Source organism: Columba livia, chromosome 25, assembly GCF_036013475.1.
Source record: "Columba livia isolate bColLiv1 breed racing homer chromosome 25, bColLiv1.pat.W.v2, whole genome shotgun sequence".
Classification (NCBI taxonomy): Eukaryota; Metazoa; Chordata; class Aves; order Columbiformes; family Columbidae; genus Columba; species Columba livia.
Window position 1 is genome coordinate 695,414 of NC_088626.1, and position 19,822 is coordinate 715,235.

Here is a 19,822-nt window from a genome sequence, read left to right on the forward strand (position 1 = left end):
TAGTGCTGCGTCCCCCAGCCCGGGGAGGGGCTCGGTCACCTCTGTGCTTGTTGTGCATTTGGCACAAGCTCCATGCCGTGGGGCTGGGGACTCCCAGCAATGGCTCAGGGGTTTCAAACCTCCCAGCAATGGCTCAGGGATTTCAAACGCTCCTGATTTTCCTCCTCCATGCCGGGGCCGCAGTGCCGGTCAGCGAGCGGGAGCGCAGCTGTGGCGTAGGTTCCCCAGTACATGTTTGGGAAGGGGATGGTGCAGCTTCTGGCTTCTTCCTGGTCCCACCAGCCCCTCCGTGGACCTGCACATTGCTGATGTGAACACAAGGTGAATTTTCTCACGGGGGATGGAGAGGAGCCGTCCTGGGGATGGAGGAGCTGTCCTGGGATGGGGGAGCCGTCCTGGGGATGGAGAGGAGCCGTCCTGGGATGGGGGAGCCGTCCTGGAGATGGAGAGGAGCCGTCCTGGGATGGAGGAGCCGTCCTGGAGATGGAGAGGAGCCGCCCTGGGGATGGAGGAGCCGTCCTGGGGATGGAGAGGAGCCGTCCTGGGATGGAGGAGCCGTCCTGGGGATGGAGAGGAGCCGTCCTGGGGATGGAGAGGAGCCGCCCTGGGGATGGAGGAGCCGTCCTGGGATGGAGGAGCCGTCCTGGGGATGGAGAGGAGCCGTCCTGGGGATGGAGGAGCCGTCCTGGGGATGGAGAGGAGCCGTCCTGGGATGGAGGAGCCGTCCTGGGGATGGAGAGGAGCCGTCCTGGGGATGGAGAGGAGCCGCCCTGGGGATGGAGGAGCCGTCCTGGGATGGAGGAGCCGTCCTGGGGATGGAGAGGAGCCGTCCTGGGGATGGAGGAGCCGTCCTGGGATGGAGGAGCCGTCCTGGGGATGGAGAGGAGCCGTCCTGGGGATGGAGAGGAGCCGTCCTGGGGATGGAGAGGAGCCGTCCTGGGGATGGAGAGGAGCCGTCCTGGGGATGGAGAGGAGCCGTCCTGGGGATGGAGAGGAGCCGTCCTGGGGATGGAGAGGAGCCGCCCTGGGGATGGAGGAGCCGTCCTGGGATGGAGGAGCCGTCCTGGGGATGGAGAGGAGCCGTCCTGGGGATGGAGGAGCCGTCCTGGGATGGAGGAGCCGTCCTGGGGATGGAGAGGAGCCGTCCTGGGGATGGAGAGGAGCCGTCCTGGGATGGAGAGGAGCCGTCCTGGGGATGGAGGAGCCGTCCTGGGGATGGAGAGAAGCCGTCCTGGGGATGGAGGAGCCATCCGGGAAGCAGCAGGACCTTTATGCAGATGGCAGGTAGGACCCAGCGGGAGTGTCGGGGCTGGCGGGGGGCTCTGCGCTGACCTCCCCCTGGCCGGCTGTTGCGCCAGCGGGAAGGTCAGGTCCCCGCGGGAGGGTGCCGGGCTGACGTCAAAGGAAGCAGCTGGTGATTCACGGGTTCTTGGGAGCGCTGCTCTCCGGGGCCGTAACTCATCCCAGAAATGTCATTTCATCCTTGAGCCTTATCGCTGCTCTGCCGTTGCCCACCCCTCCCGGCCCCGTGGCAGATAAACCGGCCTCTGGGGGGGCACGGGGGCTGCCCCACACTCAGCACCTTCATGCACCTAATAATCAGCTTTGTAGAGGCTGGGAGCCAGGCTGTGGTAGCGGGGGGCTCTGCGGGGAGCGCTGCACACCCTCCAAACACTCTTGTCCATGTGAAGTGTCCCCGGTGCTGCCCTGCCGGGCACATCTGTCGTGGTCCATGTCCCCCATCCTGCACACTGTCACCTGTTGTTACCTGTCAGAACTGATTGTTAGCCATCATTATTCATGGCTGAGGATCCATGTGGGGACAGCTGTGCTGTGGACCCCCGTTTTGGGCCCCTCAGACCAAGAAAGGCCTTGAGGTGCTGCAGAGAAGGGAGTGGAGAGAAGGGAACGGAGCTGCTGAGGGGCTGGAGCACAAGTGTGATGGAGCGGCTGAGGGACCTGGGGGTTCAGCTGGAGAACAGGAGCTGAGGGGAGACCTCCTCAGTTCAATTTACGCCGGGGAGGCTGAGGTTGGATCTGGGAACAATTTCTTCCCGAAGGGCTGTGGGGCGTTGGAACAGGCTGCCCAGGGCAGTGCTGGAGTCACCATCGCGCACAGAACACGCGTCCACCCATGTGCCAGCACCCGCTCGCCGGACGCGACCCGTGGCCTCCGGCAGCTGCGCGAGGAGCCGGCTCCGGCCTTGGCCCCGCCGTGAGCGATGGCTCTTATCTCGGCGCTGACAAGCCAGCATCCTTCAGCGCCGCTACTTAAGGGCGGGCGCTCGGAGGGCTGGGGCAGAGCAGCGATCGCCGCAGACGCGCCCGCAGCCCCGTCCTGCCGCAGAGATGCTGCCCGCCACCTTCAAGCTCTGCGCCGCCACCTCCTACCGGCACCTGCGCAACATGACGGGTGAGGAGCCGGGGGCCGGGGGGGAGGCTGGGGGCTCCGGGGTTGTTCTCCCCATCCCACAACTGCTGCTCTCTGGGGTTTGTGTTTGACCGTCTCCACGACCCTTTGTGCCCGCAGCCCTGTTTCCGGGTGCGGGGAGGGCAGGGTGCCGCTGCTGGACGCGGGGTGCAGCGGTGGGTGACGCTCCTGCTGCGTTTGCTTCCCTGTGCTCCATCCCTGCGCCTTTCCCAGGCGCTGCAGATGCTCTTAGGTATTTTCACGGCTGTTTTCTGCCGGCTGCCCGGAGCGGCCGGAGCAGAGGGTGTGCGGGACAGGTTCTGTCCCAGCGCTGTCAATGGCACCCACCTGTCTCTGCGCCAGGAGGGAACACAGTGAAGCAAGCAGAGGTTTTTTCAGTGTTGTGTGCTTAAATTGCAAAAAGAAACCCCCAAACCCAGCAAACCTCTGCGGCACAGCGCTGGTGCTGGTGATGGTGCTGGTGCTGGTAAGTGACATGCTCTCTGCTCCCAGGTCTGAGACGGCAAGCGGCCGTTGCCATCAGCCAGGAGCTGAGCAGGCTCGCCCGCCGCGGCGCCGGCCCCGGCGCCTGGATTCACCAGGTCCGCAGGAGGAGCTCCTTGCTCGGTAAGTGACAGGCAGACGGGTCTGGCCCTGCTGCCCGTGGTGACTGTCACAGGTCAGCGCTTGGGGGACAACCGGCTCCTGGGTCACCCGTGCCTTTGCTAAACACGCAGCAAAGGCAGGCGGGTGGTGGGAATTGAGTTTATTTCCCCTGGGCACGGAGAGGTGTATTTGATGTAGATAAGGTTTATCTGGGGTTAGGATGTGTTAGTGAACCGTGGAGCCCTCTGATGGTCCCGGTTTGTCTGGCCCTGCACAGGCTCGAGGCTGGAGGAGTCGCCCTTCAGCGAGATGGAGATGTCGTACATCAGGCAAGGGGAGGAAGCCCTCCAGAAATCGCTCAGCATCCTCGGGGACCAGGATGGCTGGAAGACGGAGACGGTGGTGGTGGGTGCTCCGCTTTGCGGCAGAACAGCACGGCCCTCCTGGAAACGGCGGTGGTGTTAATTCTGACCTTCCCTTCTCCAGGACAATGGAGACAAAGTGCTGAGCAAGGTGCTCCCGGACGTGGGCAAGGTGTTCCGGCTGGAGGTGGTGGTGGACCAGCCCCTGGACACGGTGTACGGGGAGCTGGTGGACAACATGGAGCAGATGGGAGACTGGAACCCCAGCGTCAAAGAGATCAAGGTAGCACCCGGCTGGGGTTCGCGCAGCCGCTCTGCTCCCAGGGCAAAGAGCCACTGTGGCTGTCACAGCGGGGACACGGACGCTGTCCCGCCCGTTCTTCGGGGATGGAGACACTGGGCGTTCTCTTGTCCCGCTGCAGGGGCAGAGCCTGTAACCGCGGTGCTGCTGCAGAACTGAGGCTGAACCGCGTGTCTGCGGGTGGGGGTTTGTGTGCTGCTGGTTCCACCTGCGAGGCGTTGGGGCAGCTCTGTTAGATTTGTGCTGTTACCGGAGGAGAAATAGCACCACAACCCAGGGTATTCTGCTATTCCACAGCTTGTCTGGAGTAAGAGAAACACCTCCCCTTTTGAGGCGTTGAAAACTAAAGTTGTGTATTCTGGGATGAAGTGCATATTTGCTGTTGTTCTCACTATGAGAGTTGTTGTAAGAGTGTGTATTGAACACACAGTAACCAAAGCCAGCTTTTAGCTGTGTTTGCGGTCAATACCCCAAATTAACCCTTCAATTCTAAACGGCGCAGATTCTCCAGAAGATCGGGAAGGACACGGTGATCACGCACGAGAAGGCGGCCGCCACCCCCGGGAACATCGTGGGGCCGCGGGACTTTGTGAGCGTGCGCTGCTCCAAGAGACGCGGCTCCACCTGCGTCCTGGCCGGCATGGCCACCCAGTACGGAGCGATGCCGGAGCAGGAGGGCTTTATAAGGTAATAATCACCTGTTGCACTCATGAGCTCGGAGTTGCGAGGTGTCTCAGACGCAGGAACTGAGGAAACGCTAATTCACCGCTGCTGTAGCTTTTGGGATACAAGTCAGATGTTGTGTTTTTATTCTAACATGCACATTCCCATCTCACAGAGCTGAGAACGGCCCCACGTGCATGATCCTGCGCCCGCTGCCCGGCAGCCCCTCGCAGACCCGGCTCACCTGGCTGCTCAGCATCGACCTGAAGGTGAGTTCTGCGGGTCCCCGGGGGGAGCGGGACGTGCCCGGGACACGGCCCTGAGCGCTGTCCCTGCTCCCCCAGGGCTGGCTGCCCAAGAGCATCATCAACCAGGTGCTGTCCCAGACGCAGGTCGACTTCGCCAACCACCTCCGGCAGCGCCTGGCGCGGACCGCGACCTGCTGACGCGCGGGAGAGCCGCACGGAGCCCGCGCTGCCTCCACTACAGCCCGGGCTAATTGGCCTTTAATAGTACACACTGCTAATTAATAAAGCTTTATTTATTGAAACTAATCAGGGAGGTCGCAGGGGCCAGCACATGCTCATTGTGCAAATGCAGGACCAAAAATCTGAGGTTAACCAAGTCCAGCATTCGCTCCACTGGCCCAGTCAGGCCCCTGTGACCTCCCTAATTAGTTTCAATAAATAAATGAAAGCTTTATTAGTAGCGTCTGCTATTAAATGCCTAATTGGCCATTCGGGAGGTCCCAGACAGCTGGCTGGAGAGGCAGGACCAGGGCCCAGTGGGGCAAACACAGGACTGACTGACTTACTTAACCCCAAATTTTACTGCCCTCCTTCCCCAAAACACAACTTACCTAAAAAAATTCTATTCCCTTTCCCCCCCCGTGCAGCAGCTCTAATTTATTTTTCCTGTACAGACACACACAAAGTGTCACATTATTTATTCATGCAAAGCTCTGCAGCGGTTATTGGCAGGAGGCTGTGCAGAACTGTGAGGAGAGCCTTAAAGTAGCTACCTTGAGTTTAAATCTCATTCATAACAAGGCAACAACAACAAAGTAAGAGTTAAAGCCTTTATTTTCAAACTGGTTTCCAGTTTGTGGGGAAAAAAATACAGTTTGGCCAGAAACCCGCATTTCAGCCGTACACGCAGCAGCCTCGTTACAGCACAAGCTGTTGTTCATTGTACAATCGGCCGCGGAGGCACAACGTCCCCCTGGAGCCCGCGCTGGCTGAACCGCGACCGGCACAGCAGCCGCTTCTTCAGCACAGCGTCGCTGCTCACGCTGTCACCGTTACCGCCGGCCCCCAGGGATGCACACCCAGCACAACGCGCTCCAGAACGGCACCGCTGGCTCCAACCGCGGCAGCGCCTGAATCGGGTAACAAAACACAGCTGGCGAGGGCTGCGGCTTGTTTGCTCCTTGGCTGATTGTTCTGAGTGATGCGTGTTCCTGTACAATAAAGACCGCCTGACTGGATACCCGCTGCGCTGGTTCTTATGCTGCGTCGTTTAAGGCTCCCAGGGCGGGCTGCGCCGCCCGTCCACCTCCGTCTCCACGTGGTACAGCACGTCTGCCAGCGTGTGCTCCACCACGGCGCCCCAGCCCATGTCGCTCATCTGCGAGGGACGGAAAGACAAGCAGCTCATCATGAAGGACTTTTGCCCTCCCCAAAACATCAGAAAATTTTCCAAGTGTTTCCTTAAACAAGAATTCAGGCTCTGGCTGCTAAAAGCAGCTGACACAGGGACTTGATAAACCATCAAAAGGAACATTTACATTTTAACTAAATAGTAGATGCTAAATTATTTTTCAGGCTATCTGTCCTCAAAGATTGTTAAATAAAATTCTTGTTACACTATCCATGCACACAGACCGATGGGAACAGACACAGGCCTGGTAGAAATCAGCTCCCCCCACCACAATAAAACCTCAACCACTTTTGGTTTAAATACTGTGAGGCTGCCACAAAGCTCTGGTTATTACGCACCGGACGGTAAGTGATATCTCGAGGGGGGTACTTGAAATATGGTCCGAAGTTTATAGAAACCTGTGGAAGATACATTTGTCATTAGATCCAAAAGAAACAGGCCAAGTCCTTCATTCTTCATCCTCTCCCGCTCCGGAGGCTCCACCCAGAGCACGTCGAACACCCCTGGCAGGACGCAGAGCGTTCCTTTGGGGGTTTGACGAAGCCGTATCACACAAGTGATGTAACGCGCACTCTGTGCATTCCTAAAGCTACAACAGACATGGGAATTATCTTGCAAAGATACATTACTTACTGTGCAGCCCTTGTACAAAGAAATAGCAGGAAAATAAACTCCTTCGAAGATGTCTTTAAAGGCAACTCCTTGGCTGGCACCATTCTTGAAGAATATTATCTGCAAAGCAAAATGCAGAGGGTTTTTTCTGCAACAACATCACAAGCAGCCGGTTCATTCTGTTATTGTTGCTTTAGTAAAAGCATTCTGGTTTGCTGTTGTGGGGTTTTCTTTGTTGTTGAAGAACTAATAATCAGCCTCCCTTTGTGCTCATTAAATGTGATGAACACCTACGGGCCCTCCCCGAGGTTCCGCACCCTCCAGGGTTTAACTCACCTGGCTGCCGGGCGCTTGCTTCAGGCTCTTCTCTGCTTTGTCCACAAAGTCCTTCTCTTCGAAGTACAAGTAGCTTTTGAATTTGATCAGAGCCTGAAACATCAGAAAAAAACCCACTTTAGAAGTAATCCGGGAAACCGTTGTGTCTGGTGACACATTAAAAAGCGTCAGGCACGCAGGAGCCCTGCAGAACACCTGGGTGGCTCTGGGTGGTTTGTCTTCTTGAGATCAACGCTTTGGGCCCTTCTGATATAAACCACAGTAAACCCAGAGGCAGGACGGAAGGGACGCACTCGACACAAGAGCAGCCTGTTTTCCAGCCCCCAGCCCAGCCTGTGCTCAGTCCCACAGCAAACACCTCACCTTGTCCTTGTAAGTGTCAGGCAGAGACCTGGCCGTCTCGGTGTCTTCCGGAAGACTGATGTAAAACCCCAGCACGTCGCCCTGCCCGTAGCCAGACGAATAGTGCTTCCCTATCGACTGGTGGAACTTGGTTCCCTTCTTGCTGCGCCAGGAGTAACTGAACTTATCGTATCCCAGAGGTGCCTGGAGGTTCCCTGCAAAAATACAACTGTTTTGTGAACACACAGAGCGGCAAAGCACCCGTGTGTCCCGCTTCGACTTTTGGAATAGTAATTACGTTCCGTTAACAAATGTATCTGCCCTTACACACAGGCACTGGCTACAGTGTTAAGCATGCAACAGCGTAAAGGATCTGCCCGTGCTGCACAGTTTACATCACCTGCAGAGTTTCAGAAAAGCAGGGAAGAAGCTGGCAAGCCAAGTGTGACTTACCCTCCTGAGGTCTAAATTACTGGGCAAGAAATATAGGAACCAGTTGCAATCCACCACTAAGAAATACTTGGTAAAATCCTCTACCTAGGGGCTGTGACCAGCCTAGTCTGGCAGCTGTGTCCGGAGGCATCTCGTCCATGGATATTTCAAAGTACCACGCTCCTTTCCGCACGCCGTGCGAGGCTCGTACCATGGAATAGCCCTTCTCGCCGATAACAGTCAGCCTGTCGTCAGAAATCTTTAACTGAGGAGCTGCAGTAGAGGAGAGAGGATGATATGAGAGGGACATTTGTGATTTTTAAAGTGCAGCGATGCCAAAAGGCAAGTGAACATAGAGAAGGGGAACTAATATTTGCACTGCTTAAAGCAATTATGTCCAAAACATCAGTAACAGGTAATGTGAGGTTACAAGAAGATGCCCCATGCGCAGAGCCCGTTGCACACTCGCAGACGATCAGCAAGCTCTGTACCTCGGTCGTGCAGCGCCAGGAGGACCCGTTCGTACAGGCAGGCTCTGTAGAGGTCCCCAGGAATGGGTTTTCCTGCCCAACAGTCCAGCTCCAGCTTCTCTGGGTCTGGCGCGTGGGGGTCGGGCTCAGCCAAGATGTACCGATAGCCGTCTTTATTGAAGGGGTGCTCCAAGGGGTAACCGTGGGGCGGCAAGCGCTGCGCAGAAAACAACGGGTCGCTGCGGGACACAAAAAAGACAGGCGGGCATCTCACATCACAAGTCGACGCAGGACAACCTCGTGGAGCTGTATCTGCCGTGCTCGCAGCCTGCACGGCGCTTCGCTGCCAAGCAGCTGCTGCAAAGCCAGCGTGTACTCAGCTGCAAAATGAGCACGTACTCGGCTATTCCAAAGAATTTCTAGCGTGTGATCTATCAAAACCAGCCCAGAGTTATGGCACGATGCCCCACCAGTGTCCCAAGGGCAGAGACAGACGGGCGGCAGCGTAAGGGACGGGAGGAGAGCCGTCCCAACGCCTCATCACACATGGCAGTGCCACCGCACTGTCTCTCCTCTTACCTTCTGGTTTTCTTGGCTGTTCCCGTGGTTCCTCCGTCCTGCTGCTTGCGCTTGGCTCCCCGTCCCTTCCCGCTGCCGCTGGCGGCGATTCCCCCTGGAACACAAACGGGACCGTTGGGCGGCTGCTGCGCAGAGCGAGCCCTGAGCAGGAACCTCCACGAGCACAGGGGCAGCCAAACCCAAACCCGTCGTGAGCTCGAGCACCTTCTCCCACGGTTAGTGGGAAACAGACTTTATCCAAAATGAGCACAGCAAAACAGGGAATTTTTATGTTTGAAATGCCTGAATTTGGAGTGGAAGCTAAGTGAGACTTTATCACCCAAATGAGCTCAGCTCAAGCTTTTAAGGCGAGAATGAAGAATCTTTTCTGTCATCAAGACGTCCACAGACAGCAGCACTGGGACCCGCCGCCAGAGCGCCGTGATTTGCTTTCGTGGAGATTCCAGTCACTGATCCGACTTAGTTCTGCAAAAGCAGCAGAAACCCAGGCTGCGGCACACACGGCCCGGCTTCAATCGGTCACCACGCACGGCACCGCGCCGCAGACACGCTCTGACGCCGAAAAGCAATAAGCACTTAACGCTACATTTCCATCTATAAAAGAAAATATGCCTAAGCTGAGGGAAAATGAGAAGCAACAGAGGTGTTTCTCTCCAGTATTACCAAAAGCCGTGACTGAACAGCGGATCAGTTTGTATGACAGAGCCCAATTTTTACCCACAAATCAAACCACAGTACAGGAAAAGCTACACACCAAATGTAATCAAACTAATATCAGTATTACGTTTAACAAATTAAATGTATATGTATTTCATCATTACGCTATTTCAAACAAGATCACTGTTGATTTACTAAGCAAACTAGAGAATTTTTATGTACTGCAGATAAACACCTTTACAAACCGCATACTGTGTCATAACTAAAAACATAGTCAGCTTTTCAATTATCAGCATTCCCCTTGGGGTGTAAGGGAGTCACAGAATATTCTGCACAAACGTGGTGTGATTTCAGTCACAAACAATCACAAACTCACACCAGCTCATGGGTTCCCTGTATTTAGGCGTTCAGATTGAAAACCACAACGACATCGGGTCAGATCACACAAAGTGAAAACAGAACTGTAAACCAGTCAAGTGGGGCAGAATGTGACAATGGAAAACTAGCTGCTAAAGATTAAAAAGTGAAATTGTTGGTTTGTATTCAGGTATTATTGCGATCACATCGGGGCACGCTCTGGATTTTTAATTGACTTTAGCTTCTAAGACAATTGAGCAAAAAAGCTTTGCAAACAATAATACTTAAGTTTTAGAAGCTGAAAGGTAAATATTCACCTCCCAAAGGGGCTCCACCTGCAAGAACAGAAGTGGCACCACGTTTGCATCAATCTTCCAGAAATTACATGAAAAACAACCAGTGCATGAAACGGAGACGACGCAGCCTTAGCTTTCTATAAATAATCCCCAGAAAGCCACCAGCACCTCCTGTCAGGCGCTACTTGATGTGTTTTAGGGAAGGGTGTAGCCTCGCACACACTAAATCCCACTGGCAGGTAACGTGGTTATTGGGAATAACAGACCATCCCCAGCTACTCTGAAATCTCGCAGTGAGGAAAACAGGAACTCTGAATAACACAAGTAGGTAAATTAAAATCGTTATGGAGGAAAACAGACCAGCTCAGCTCTCTTGCGAGCACCTTGGTTTAGCTGGACACCACGAACAAAGTCGAGGGTTTGCAATAAGGTAAAATGAAGCTCTGCCTACAGAAAGGCACAGCGACACTGGCAGAACGGGTTTTGGAGAGAGTAATCTCAGTTCACACAACAGGTTTAACTGCAGCATCTCAACCGCTGTAACTGCACAAGGACTGGGAAAACACAGCTTAGCCCCAAATATTCAAAAAGCGCCTGATTCAAGGACTTGCCGTTTAAGTTTCCGCTGGTGGACACGGCGTTGTTCTGTTTCTGGTTGTCATACGCAGGCCCGATATTGGCGAGATCCTGAAAGAGACGAAAAACGCGGTGTCTGGACTGGGTGCAACTCACCCTCAAAGGCCAAGCAGCGCAGTGCCACGGCCCAACGCGGGCTCACAGCGCGGTGCTGCATCCCGACGTGGGCTCACAGCGCGGTGCTGCATCCCAACGTGGGCTCACAGCGCGGTGCTGCATCCCAACGTGGGCTCACAGCGCGGTGCTGCATCCCAACGCGGGCTCACAGCGCGGTGCCGCATCCCAACGTGGGCTCACAGCGCGGTGCTGCATCCCAACGTGGGCTCACAGCGCGGTGCCACAGCCCAACGTGGGCTCACAGCGCGGTGCCGCATCCCAACGCGGGCTCACAGCGCGGTGCCGCATCCCAACGTGGGCTCACAGCGCGGTGCTGCAGCCCAACGTGGGCTCACAGCGCGGTGCTGCATCCCAACGCGGGCTCACAGCGCGGTGCCGCATCCCAACGTGGGCTCACAGCGCGGTGCCGCATCCCAACGTGGGCTCACAGCGCGGTGCTGCAGCCCAACGCGGGCTCACAGCGCGGTGCCGCAGCCCAACGCGGGCTCACAGCGCGGTGCCGCAGCCCAACACGGGCTCACAGCGCGGTGCCGCAGCCCAACGTGGGCTCACAGCGCGGTGCCGCAGCCCAACGCGGGCTCACAGCGCGGTGCTGCAGCCCAACGCGGGCTCACAGCGCGGTGCCGCAGCCCAACGCGGGCTCACAGCGCGGTGCCGCAGCCCAACACGGGCTCACAGCGCGGTGCCGCAGCCCAACGTGGGCTCACAGCGCGGTGCCGCAGCCCAACGTGGGCTCACAGCGCGGTGCCGCAGCCCAACGCGGGCTCACAGCGCGGTGCCGCATCCCAACGTGGGCTCACAGCGCGGTGCCGCATCCCAACGTGGGCTCACAGCGCGGTGCTGCAGCCCAACGCGGGCTCACAGCGCGGTGCCGCAGCCCAACGCGGGCTCACAGCGCGGTGCCGCAGCCCAACACGGGCTCACAGCGCGGTGCCGCAGCCCAACGTGGGCTCACAGCGCGGTGCCGCAGCCCAACGCGGGCTCACAGCGCGGTGCCGCATCCCAACGTGGGCTCACAGCGCGGTGCCGCAGCCCAACGCGGGCTCACAGCGCGGTGCTGCATCCCAACGTGGGCTCACAGCGCGGTGCTGCAGCCCAACGTGGGCTCACAGCGCGGTGCCGCATCCCAACGTGGGCTCACAGCGCGGTGCCGCATCCCAACGTGGGCTCACAGCGCGGTGCTGCAGCCCAACGCGGGCTCACAGCGCGGTGCCGCATCCCAACGCGGGCTCACAGCGCGGTGCCGCGGCCCCTCATGGGCTCACAGCGCGGTGCTGCAGCCCAACACGGGCTCACAGCGTGGTGCCATGGCCCAACACGGGCTCACAGCGCAGCCAAGTTCCACTTGTGACCAAGCACAAACCACAGCAAAAACAACCCTGCGCCCCCTCCCGGCTCCCACCCCCAACTCCCCTTCCCTCTCCACTACCTACTTGGTCTACAAGCCCAAACTTGGGGTAATCCTCCTCTGGGTCTTTGCTCCCTGGGTCCGGATGCTCCTTCACCAAGAATACGTCTCTTTCTTTACACTAAAACAGAGCAGGAGTTCAAGTTACGCACGGTAAGATCACACCAAGATCATTAGCAAGTGTTTAAATCATAATATTTATGAATAGAATGTATACGAGCTAAATAAGAAGCTTCAGACTCTTCACCATTCACCTCTAAGCCCAGAGGTCGGCAAACACAAATGTCAGACAATTGTGCCATGCGCGGAAAATCCACATATTAAACTCCAAATACTCACCATAGTTTTGACAATGTTATTAGGCCAAGTCATTTTCCCGGGTCTCTGGCGTGTTGTCATGCACTCCCAGTATTTATCAATAAACGGGATAATATCCTGTAAGAAAAATAAAGTAAAAATTGCGTCAACGCTGCGGGTCTGAAAGTCTCGCTGCCGCTATTTGCCTGAAGTTGCGTTTCACTGAACTCAGAGCCCACGTAAGTGCACGATGGTTCTGTAACAGCCGTACCTTATCTTTCGAGAACATGGTTTTCGGGTGCTCATCCTGTGTCCTGGACTGCCATGTTAAGTTGGCCAGAGCGCTAAGGCACATTTCCTTGAGATCTTAACAAACAAAAATATTCCAGAGCTGGAATTACACTTGACCGGGGAAACCGAATAGAGACGCGTGCGCAGAGCGGTCCCTGACCACACAGCACCCACAGCATCCCGGATAACAAACCCCTCGCAAGCTCCGTCCTCGCTCTGCAGCCCCAGCGAACAGGAGACTTTCACCACCTCCACTAACTTAGTAGCAAACGGCAAAACGCTTTTAGAAAAAGCCGCACACGCTTGGTGCTAATATGGGATTTTTGGAGGTGTTTTTGAAAAGTTCCAGCTGAACCTTCCCACCAACTTTAGACAAAACGAAGCCTCCAGGACCTTCCTGCACAAAATTCCAAACAAGGGTGCTTTCACACTTACTCGCTTGTTTCCTTAGGAAATAGGTGTTCCCGCTGTGGTGGCAAACGTTGCAATGGAAACTGTAGTTGGTCATGAAGGGCAGACAGGATCTGGAAAGGCGCACGGTGATTTGTGAGTACCGGTGCACACCTCACCGCAGCATGTTAGGAGATTAACTATTCGTCACTACATTGGGTTAAAAAAGTCATTAATCCAGGTTCACAAATTAACTCTTCCCCCTTTCTCCAAACCCAGGAACATCTAAGAGGTTTGATGATATTTTCATCACATCAGGTTTATCACGGGCACCAAGAAAACGGAAAAAGTGAGAAAAACGTAAGCAAACCGAGAGTCACCTTCTTGTTTTACAAAAGTCCTGAAATTCATTCAGCAAAATAACAAACAGCCCAGGAGCTCCAGACAAAGAGCTCCATCCAAGTCAAGTCATCCTAACTGGAAATCTAGAGTGCTTTTTAGGGACAAAATACAACAGAAAAAAGCTGAGCTTTAGTAAGTCTGAGATCAGCCCCGTGCAGGTTCTAGAAATTAACTGAATTTACTTATCACTTGCAGAAAGATTTTTGTTCACGTCAATTGAAAACGCCTGCTGAAGCCCCCCCTGCTTTTCGAACGGCACTCTGGGCATTTCCGCTCCGAGCACCCCGGTTCTGCCGAGCGCCTCGCGGAGCTGACGCACGTGGTGTCGATGCCGAACGTGTCCGCCGTGAACCACTTGGTGCAGATCCCGCACTGCAGCTCGATCTCCCCCAGCTGCCGCCCGTTCTCCTCGTCCACCGAGCCGGCCTGGGCGTCCAGCGCCTCCGAGGTGTCCCCAGCACCTTCCTGCAAGCAGAGCACAGCAGCAAAGCCGCAATGACCGCACCGGGCGGGGGCTGCGCGCAGGCACCTGGCAGAACGGGACACTTGGAGGGAACAGGTTTTCCTCCCCCAGAACAGCCGTGCTGTGAGCTGCACCCGTTCTGCAGACTCAGTCAGTGAGAGCTGGTCAGACGGGGGAGGATTTGCTTTATAAAACAGCTCTTTAAAGAACTAAAACTGGGGTCAACAGGACGGCAAGTCCTTCTCGTCTGAACCACAGGAACACGTTTGTATTTCGTTTTATGAATAACCACCTGCCACCTTCTACGTCCTCACCCTGACTTGGTGATCCTGGCAAACCGAGGATGCTTATCAGCTCTATCATGTCAGGTGTCACCAAACATCAATTGGTTGAATGGAAATACCTTCTGAAAAACATCTGACGCCTGTCCTTTTTGTACCCCATGTCCCCTGTCACCCGTGTCCCCTGTCACCCGTGTCCCCTGTCACCCGTGTCACCTACCAGCGCGTCCTTCCCGCCGGCGGCCTCCGCGTCCAGCGCTGCGGTGACATCGGCCAGGGCGGCATCGCCCCTGCGGGGACAGAACCCGAGAGCGGCCTCGGAACTGGCCTGGACTGGGGAGGCTGGACTGGGGAGGCTGGACTGGGGAGGCTGGGGTGAATGGGAGTGACTGGGGTAAACTGGGGAGACTGGACTGGGGGAGGCTGGCGTGAACTGGGCAGACTGGTGCGGGCCGGGCCCTCGCGGGCAGCACGGGCCGGGGACTCCGGGCACCCCGCTGCGGCTGAGGCAGAGCCCCCCGCGTCCCACCGGGGAGGGGCAGGACCCCGCGGTCGGCTCGCGGTTCCCCGGGCCGGGCGGTGCTGAGGGGCCGGCAGGGACTCACCCGCTCTCGGCGTCGGCAGCGCCCGGTTCCGGCGGGGCCGGAGGCTCCGGGGCGGGCGGGTCCGGGGCGGGTTCCGGCCCCTCGGCCGCTGGACCCGCAGCCCCGGTCGCGGCCGCCGCCGCCATCTTCCCGCGCCGCCTCCCGCCCGCCAGGCGGCGCCGCGCGCGGCTCTCGCGAGACTTCCCGCTTCAAAGGGCAACGGCTCCCGGTGGGCCCCACCGCGGGCGCGCGGCGGAGCGGCGCCACCTGCTGGCGGCCACTGGGAAAGACACGGCGGGGCGGGGGGGACCGTGACGTCACCCAGCTCCGCCGTGACGTCACCCAGCCCACGGCTGAGACCCGGTGTGGGGGTGCAAAGGTCCCGCCGGGAGCAGGGCCGTGCCGGGAGGGGACGCCGCCAGCAGTCCCGGAGGTCCCGCGTGAGGATTTGTCGCGTTTCCCCCGGGAAGGAGCAGCGTCCCCCGCCAGCTCTGCGAAATCCGCTCGCTGGGAGGGCTGGCGGAGGTGGGAACCCCCGCTCGGCTCCTCACACCTCCGGGGCCCAGCTGTGCGGGGTGACGCGCAGCCATGTGTCCCCACGGCCGCTCTCACTCGCTCCGCAGTGCTACGGGCAGAAGGGTTCACCCACCGCCCCCGCCTGGCCCAGCAGCACCCCCGCCCCAGCCACATCGCGTCCCCAGGGCTGGTCCGTGGGCCAGGACCACCCAAGGACGCTGCCGTCCCCCCGCACCCAGCGGTACGAGCCCGCTGTCCTGTCCCGCACCCTGTGCCATCAGCAGGGAGGGCAGTGGGTGCTCAGCACCCTCTCCCCAGGTCCTGCTCCGGACCCCTCTCTGGGAGGGGCCGGGGGAGCGACGGGGACGATATCCATCGGTACCGCAGGCCCTGGTCTGTTCTTCAAGGAGCAGGACAGGGTTGTTGTGGGAGGGTGCTGGGGCCACCCTTCCGCGGGGGTCCCAGGTGCAGGGCGCTCGGGACAGCGGTGTCCCTGCACAGCGAGCGGGTGGCCGTGTCCCCCATGGCAGGACAGGACTGGAGGGAGCTGGTGGTGGGGACAAGCCCAGGAGGGATGGATGGAGAGAAGGATGGGGAGGAGGAGGAGGGATGGAGAGCTGGAGAGGTGGAGGGATGAGATGGGGATGGACAGGGCTGGAGGCAGGAAGGGAAAAATGGGGAGAAGGAGCAAGGGAGAATGGGAGGAACAGGAGAGATGAATGGGACAGGATGCGGGGCAAATGGGGGGTGGAGGGGAGGGAGAGTGGAGATAGGGACGGGGAGAGGGACGGCGCTGGGGATGAAGGAATGGCAAGAGGGACGGGGAGAAGAGGGGAGGGGGTGAGGGTGGCGGGGAGGGGGCTGCGGGGGCCGCCCGGGGCGGCGCTCGGGGTTGCGGTACAAATAGGGCGGCTGCGGGCGGCCGCTCCAGCCATGCGGGTCCCGCTGCGCTCCGCGCCCGCGCTGGCGCTCTGCGCCCTCGCCCTGCTCTGCCTGGGCTGCGCACCCACCCGCGCACCCACCCGCGCACCCACCCGCGCCCCGCCGCGCTGCCCCCCGCTGATGCTGCAGCTGCTCCGCGCTCCGCCCGCCCCGCTTCGCGCCGCCGCCGCCGCTGCCTTCAGCCTCTCCCCGCACGGTGAGTGGGGCCGCGGCCCCGGGAACCCCTGTCCTGGCACCGGCACTGCCCCCGAGTATCCCTTTCCCTGGGACCGGCACCCGCAGCTTTCCCGAGCATCCCTGTCCTGGGACCGCCACTGCTCCCACACGCCCCGTCCCCGAGCACCCCTGTCCCCAGCGGCCAGGGCACGATGCTGGGGGGCTCTCGCTGGCTCTTGGGGTGGATCCAGCTGCTTTCTCCACACCCTCGGGCTCCCGCGGCAGGGACCGTGTCCCGGCAGTGCGCAAGGACACGGTCCTGTCTGGCACCGGCGCTCCCGGCAGAGCAGGTGCCCTCACCGTGCCCCTTGGCTTCCAGGCTTGCTGCGGAACGGCTCCCGCTGGGCGCTTTCCTTCGACATGTCCTCCCTCTCCGGGAGCCAGGAGGTGAGTCTGGCTGAGCTCCGCATCCTCCTGTCCGGCCTCTCCCCAGCCCACAGCGTCTCCCTGGACATCTACCACAGCCGGCGGTGCCGGGGTGGCGGGACCTGCACCCACCAGCTCTTCCTGGGCACCGTGGCCGGCAGCCCCTCGTCCACCCAGGCCTCCTGGACAGTGTTCGAGGTCACCAGCCTGCTCCGGTCCTGGCTCCACCAAACAGCAGCCCCTGGGCACCACGGTCCCGTGGGACAGGAGCGATGGGAGGCAAATGATTCGGCCACCCTGACCACCACCGCGACACACTTGCCCATCCTGAGTGACGCTGGTCCCAGGGAGCCAGCCCTGCCCCAGGACATGATGGACAGAGTGCTGCTGCTCGTCTTCTCCAAGGACAAGTCTCCGGGAGACCACAGCCTCATCCGCACAGCAGAGACCTCCAAGCACGTCATGCGCGACAGCGGCTCCCAGGGCACGGGGACCCGGCGGCACCGCAGGAACAGGAAGGAGAAGCAAAGGATCAAAGTGAGTGACGCCGCTGCCGTCCCCGGGGAGGAGGGCAGGACCTTGTGCAGGAGGGTGGACATGATGGTGGATTTCGAGCAGACCGGCTGGGGCAGCTGGATTGTCTATCCCAAGAAGTACAACGCGTACCGGTGCGAAGGGCAGTGCCCATCACCCGTGGACGAGACCTTCAAGCCCACCAACCACGCCTACATACAGGTAAGCGGGACCCGCTGCCCCCTGCACCCCTGGCCCTGCCAGCCCAATAGCAGCGGGTGACGCTTTTTCCTTCCCACAGAGTCTGCTGCAGCTCTATAAGCCCAACCAGGTGCCCTGTCCCGCCTGCTCCCCGGTCAGGATGAGTCCCCTCTCCATGCTCTACTATGAGAAGGGCGAAATCGTCGTCCGCCACCATGAGGACATGATTATCGAGGAGTGCGGCTGCAACTGAGGGCAGCTCCCAAGGGGCACATGTCTGCCCAGAAAGTGTCCCCAAGGACTGGCCACCCAACCCATGACCAACATACAGACTGGGGCACCACTGAGCCCCCGTCAGCTCCAAATCCCACTTGCCAGTGGGCCAGGGAAGCTCTGGCTGTGCCAGGGAAGAAGGAGCGGGGTGCCGGGTGCTGGCAGTTCTGCAGTGCAGTGCATGGATGGATCCAGGGTGCCCAGCGGCTGCGTTTAGCCGGGAGCCGCGGCGCTGGCAAGCCGGTGTGTGCCGGGGCAGGGGGCTGGTGCTGCTCCGTGGGGGCAGAGGCAGGGGCGCAGTGCTGGAGCATGGCAGCATCTCTCTGTGCCACCACGTGCTGCCTATGGTGATGCTCTTTTTGCGGCAACAGGTATTGCTGGCAGCTACAAGCACTGCAGCAGCGGTGCACGGCCATGCTGAGCGTCTGCATCACTGGGATTTTCAATCTCTCCCAGGGTTTTGGCATTCCTCTTAAGATTTCTGTTCTATTTCTATTAAAATGTTACCAGATTTATATCACAATGAAGCCGAGTTAATGTGTCGGGCCAGTGTCTAGAGCTCCCAGCCATGTGGGCAGCAGCAGATGGGGCCTCCATCTCTACACCCAGGACCATACTGGGCGTGATGCAAAAGACAGGGCTCCCGCATCCCTCCCCAAAGCATCCCTGGAGCCAGAGAGGGTTTGCACGGGCAGGCGAGGTGCCCCTGGAAATAAGGCACCCCAGGGTGGGTCTCGGTGGGTCTGAGCCCCCCAGCCCACCCTGAACATCTTGGCTCTGTAAAACACGGGTTTGCTCAAAGCTTTTCCACTGCTCGCTGGATGGGGCGGCAGCAAGAGGGTCGTGGTTGTAATGCATGAATAAATTCTGTATGTTAAAAACACCTGGTAGACTCTGCTGATTTCCACGGCCCGTTTGTGCCACGGCATTGGGGAGAACGGCAGCCCCACGCGATGCCCACGGGTGACCGTGTCCCCAGGGTGACCGTGTCCCCAAGTGCCAGCCCTGTGGGGACAGACGCTCCCCCTGGGGCAGCGGGGGTGGCCGCCCGGGTCTGGCCGCTCTCAGCCCATGGCAGTGGGTCTGGGCTCCCCCGGGCTCGCCGCTGCCCGTGGGTGGGGACACGCACACGCGTGGGGACCCGCTGCTGTCCCCGGCTGCCCGCGGCGGGACGGGACATCCCCAGCCCTCCCCTCCTGGGACCAGCGGCCCCCAGTCCACATCCAGCCCAGCCCCATCATCCCAATCCACATCCCGGGCGGCGGGTAAACAAACCGCGTCTGGTTCCCCCCCGCCCCTGCTCGCAGATTCACACGGGGAGCGGCCCGTCATTAGAGGGTCATTTGCGGAGCTGTCAAGGGCGGGCAGGGGCCCGGGGTCACCCCGGCAGGACACGGACCCGCGCCGAACCTGCGCATCTGGGCTCCACGAAATACAGTTGATACTTCCCTCTTCCTCCGCAGGTTTGCTGCTCCCCCCAAACCCGCTGTCACCCCGGCCAGGACGCTTCACCCTCGCACGCTCACCAGCACCTCGTCCCCCGTGGGCCGCCCCTCGCCCTCCCCAGCCCCCCGTGTCCACCAGCCGCGCTGGGAGCTGTATCTCGGCCATCTCTGCCCCTCCATCAAGCCTGTCTCAACGCCAGCAGCCGGTTCTAAAGTTGTCATGGGGTGGAGGGGCAGCAGACGGCGGTTCCCTGGGAAGAGTGGGGTGGAAAAATAAAGTCTGAGATTCCAGGGCTGTAAGGAAAACATCAAAGTGCAGACGGTGACAATAAAGCTGAACTGCCATGCTTAGGCAAGGTATCTGCTAGCGAGCCAGGCTTTGCAAGGCTTGGGCTGCAA

The 19,822-nt window shown here is 59.2% G+C and overlaps 3 protein-coding genes across 6 annotated transcripts; 2 read left to right on the forward strand and 1 right to left on the reverse strand.

Annotated features, from left to right (window-relative positions):
- The first annotated feature begins 1,090 nt into the window (after positions 1 to 1,090).
- Positions 1,091 to 5,828, forward strand: STAR (steroidogenic acute regulatory protein). Its single transcript, XM_065040866.1, has 8 exons — positions 1,091 to 1,284; positions 2,061 to 2,413; positions 2,924 to 3,037; positions 3,294 to 3,421; positions 3,503 to 3,661; positions 4,182 to 4,366; positions 4,518 to 4,611; positions 4,687 to 5,828. Exons 2-8 carry the CDS (start codon positions 2,350 to 2,352, stop codon positions 4,786 to 4,788), a joined length of 846 nt encoding a protein of 281 aa, XP_064896938.1. The 5' UTR covers positions 1,091 to 1,284; positions 2,061 to 2,349; the 3' UTR covers positions 4,789 to 5,828.
- ASH2L (ASH2 like, histone lysine methyltransferase complex subunit) lies at positions 5,407 to 15,131 on the reverse strand. Of its 3 annotated transcripts, XM_065040851.1 has the most exons (18): positions 14,973 to 15,131; positions 14,588 to 14,657; positions 13,943 to 14,088; positions 13,267 to 13,355; positions 12,812 to 12,906; positions 12,583 to 12,678; positions 12,269 to 12,364; positions 10,694 to 10,769; positions 10,104 to 10,121; positions 8,773 to 8,866; positions 8,215 to 8,432; positions 7,829 to 7,996; positions 7,313 to 7,506; positions 6,950 to 7,042; positions 6,635 to 6,733; positions 6,340 to 6,399; positions 5,832 to 5,968; positions 5,407 to 5,720 (listed from the first exon to the last, which is right to left on the reverse strand). In XM_065040851.1, the coding sequence occupies exons 1-17, from the start codon at positions 15,095 to 15,097 to the stop codon at positions 5,861 to 5,863; spliced, it is 1,845 nt and encodes a 614-aa protein (XP_064896923.1). In that variant the 5' UTR covers positions 15,098 to 15,131; the 3' UTR covers positions 5,407 to 5,720; positions 5,832 to 5,860. The 3 variants fall into 3 exon arrangements, with proteins under 3 accessions (XP_064896923.1, XP_064896922.1, XP_064896924.1); XM_065040850.1 differs by having other exon boundaries at positions 5,407 to 5,968; XM_065040852.1 differs by lacking the exon at positions 10,104 to 10,121 and having other exon boundaries at positions 5,407 to 5,968.
- A 61-nt stretch (positions 15,132 to 15,192) lies between these two features.
- Positions 15,193 to 18,839, forward strand: LOC102083751 (uncharacterized). 2 transcript variants are annotated; one of them, XM_065040847.1, is made up of 3 exons: positions 15,193 to 16,605; positions 16,945 to 17,726; positions 17,806 to 18,839. In XM_065040847.1, the coding sequence occupies exons 1-3, from the start codon at positions 15,540 to 15,542 to the stop codon at positions 17,956 to 17,958; spliced, it is 2,001 nt and encodes a 666-aa protein (XP_064896919.1). In that variant the 5' UTR covers positions 15,193 to 15,539; the 3' UTR covers positions 17,959 to 18,839. The 2 variants fall into 2 exon arrangements, with proteins under 2 accessions (XP_064896919.1, XP_021154636.2); XM_021298961.2 differs by having other exon boundaries at positions 15,193 to 17,726.
- Positions 18,840 to 19,822: the final 983 nt, after the last annotated feature.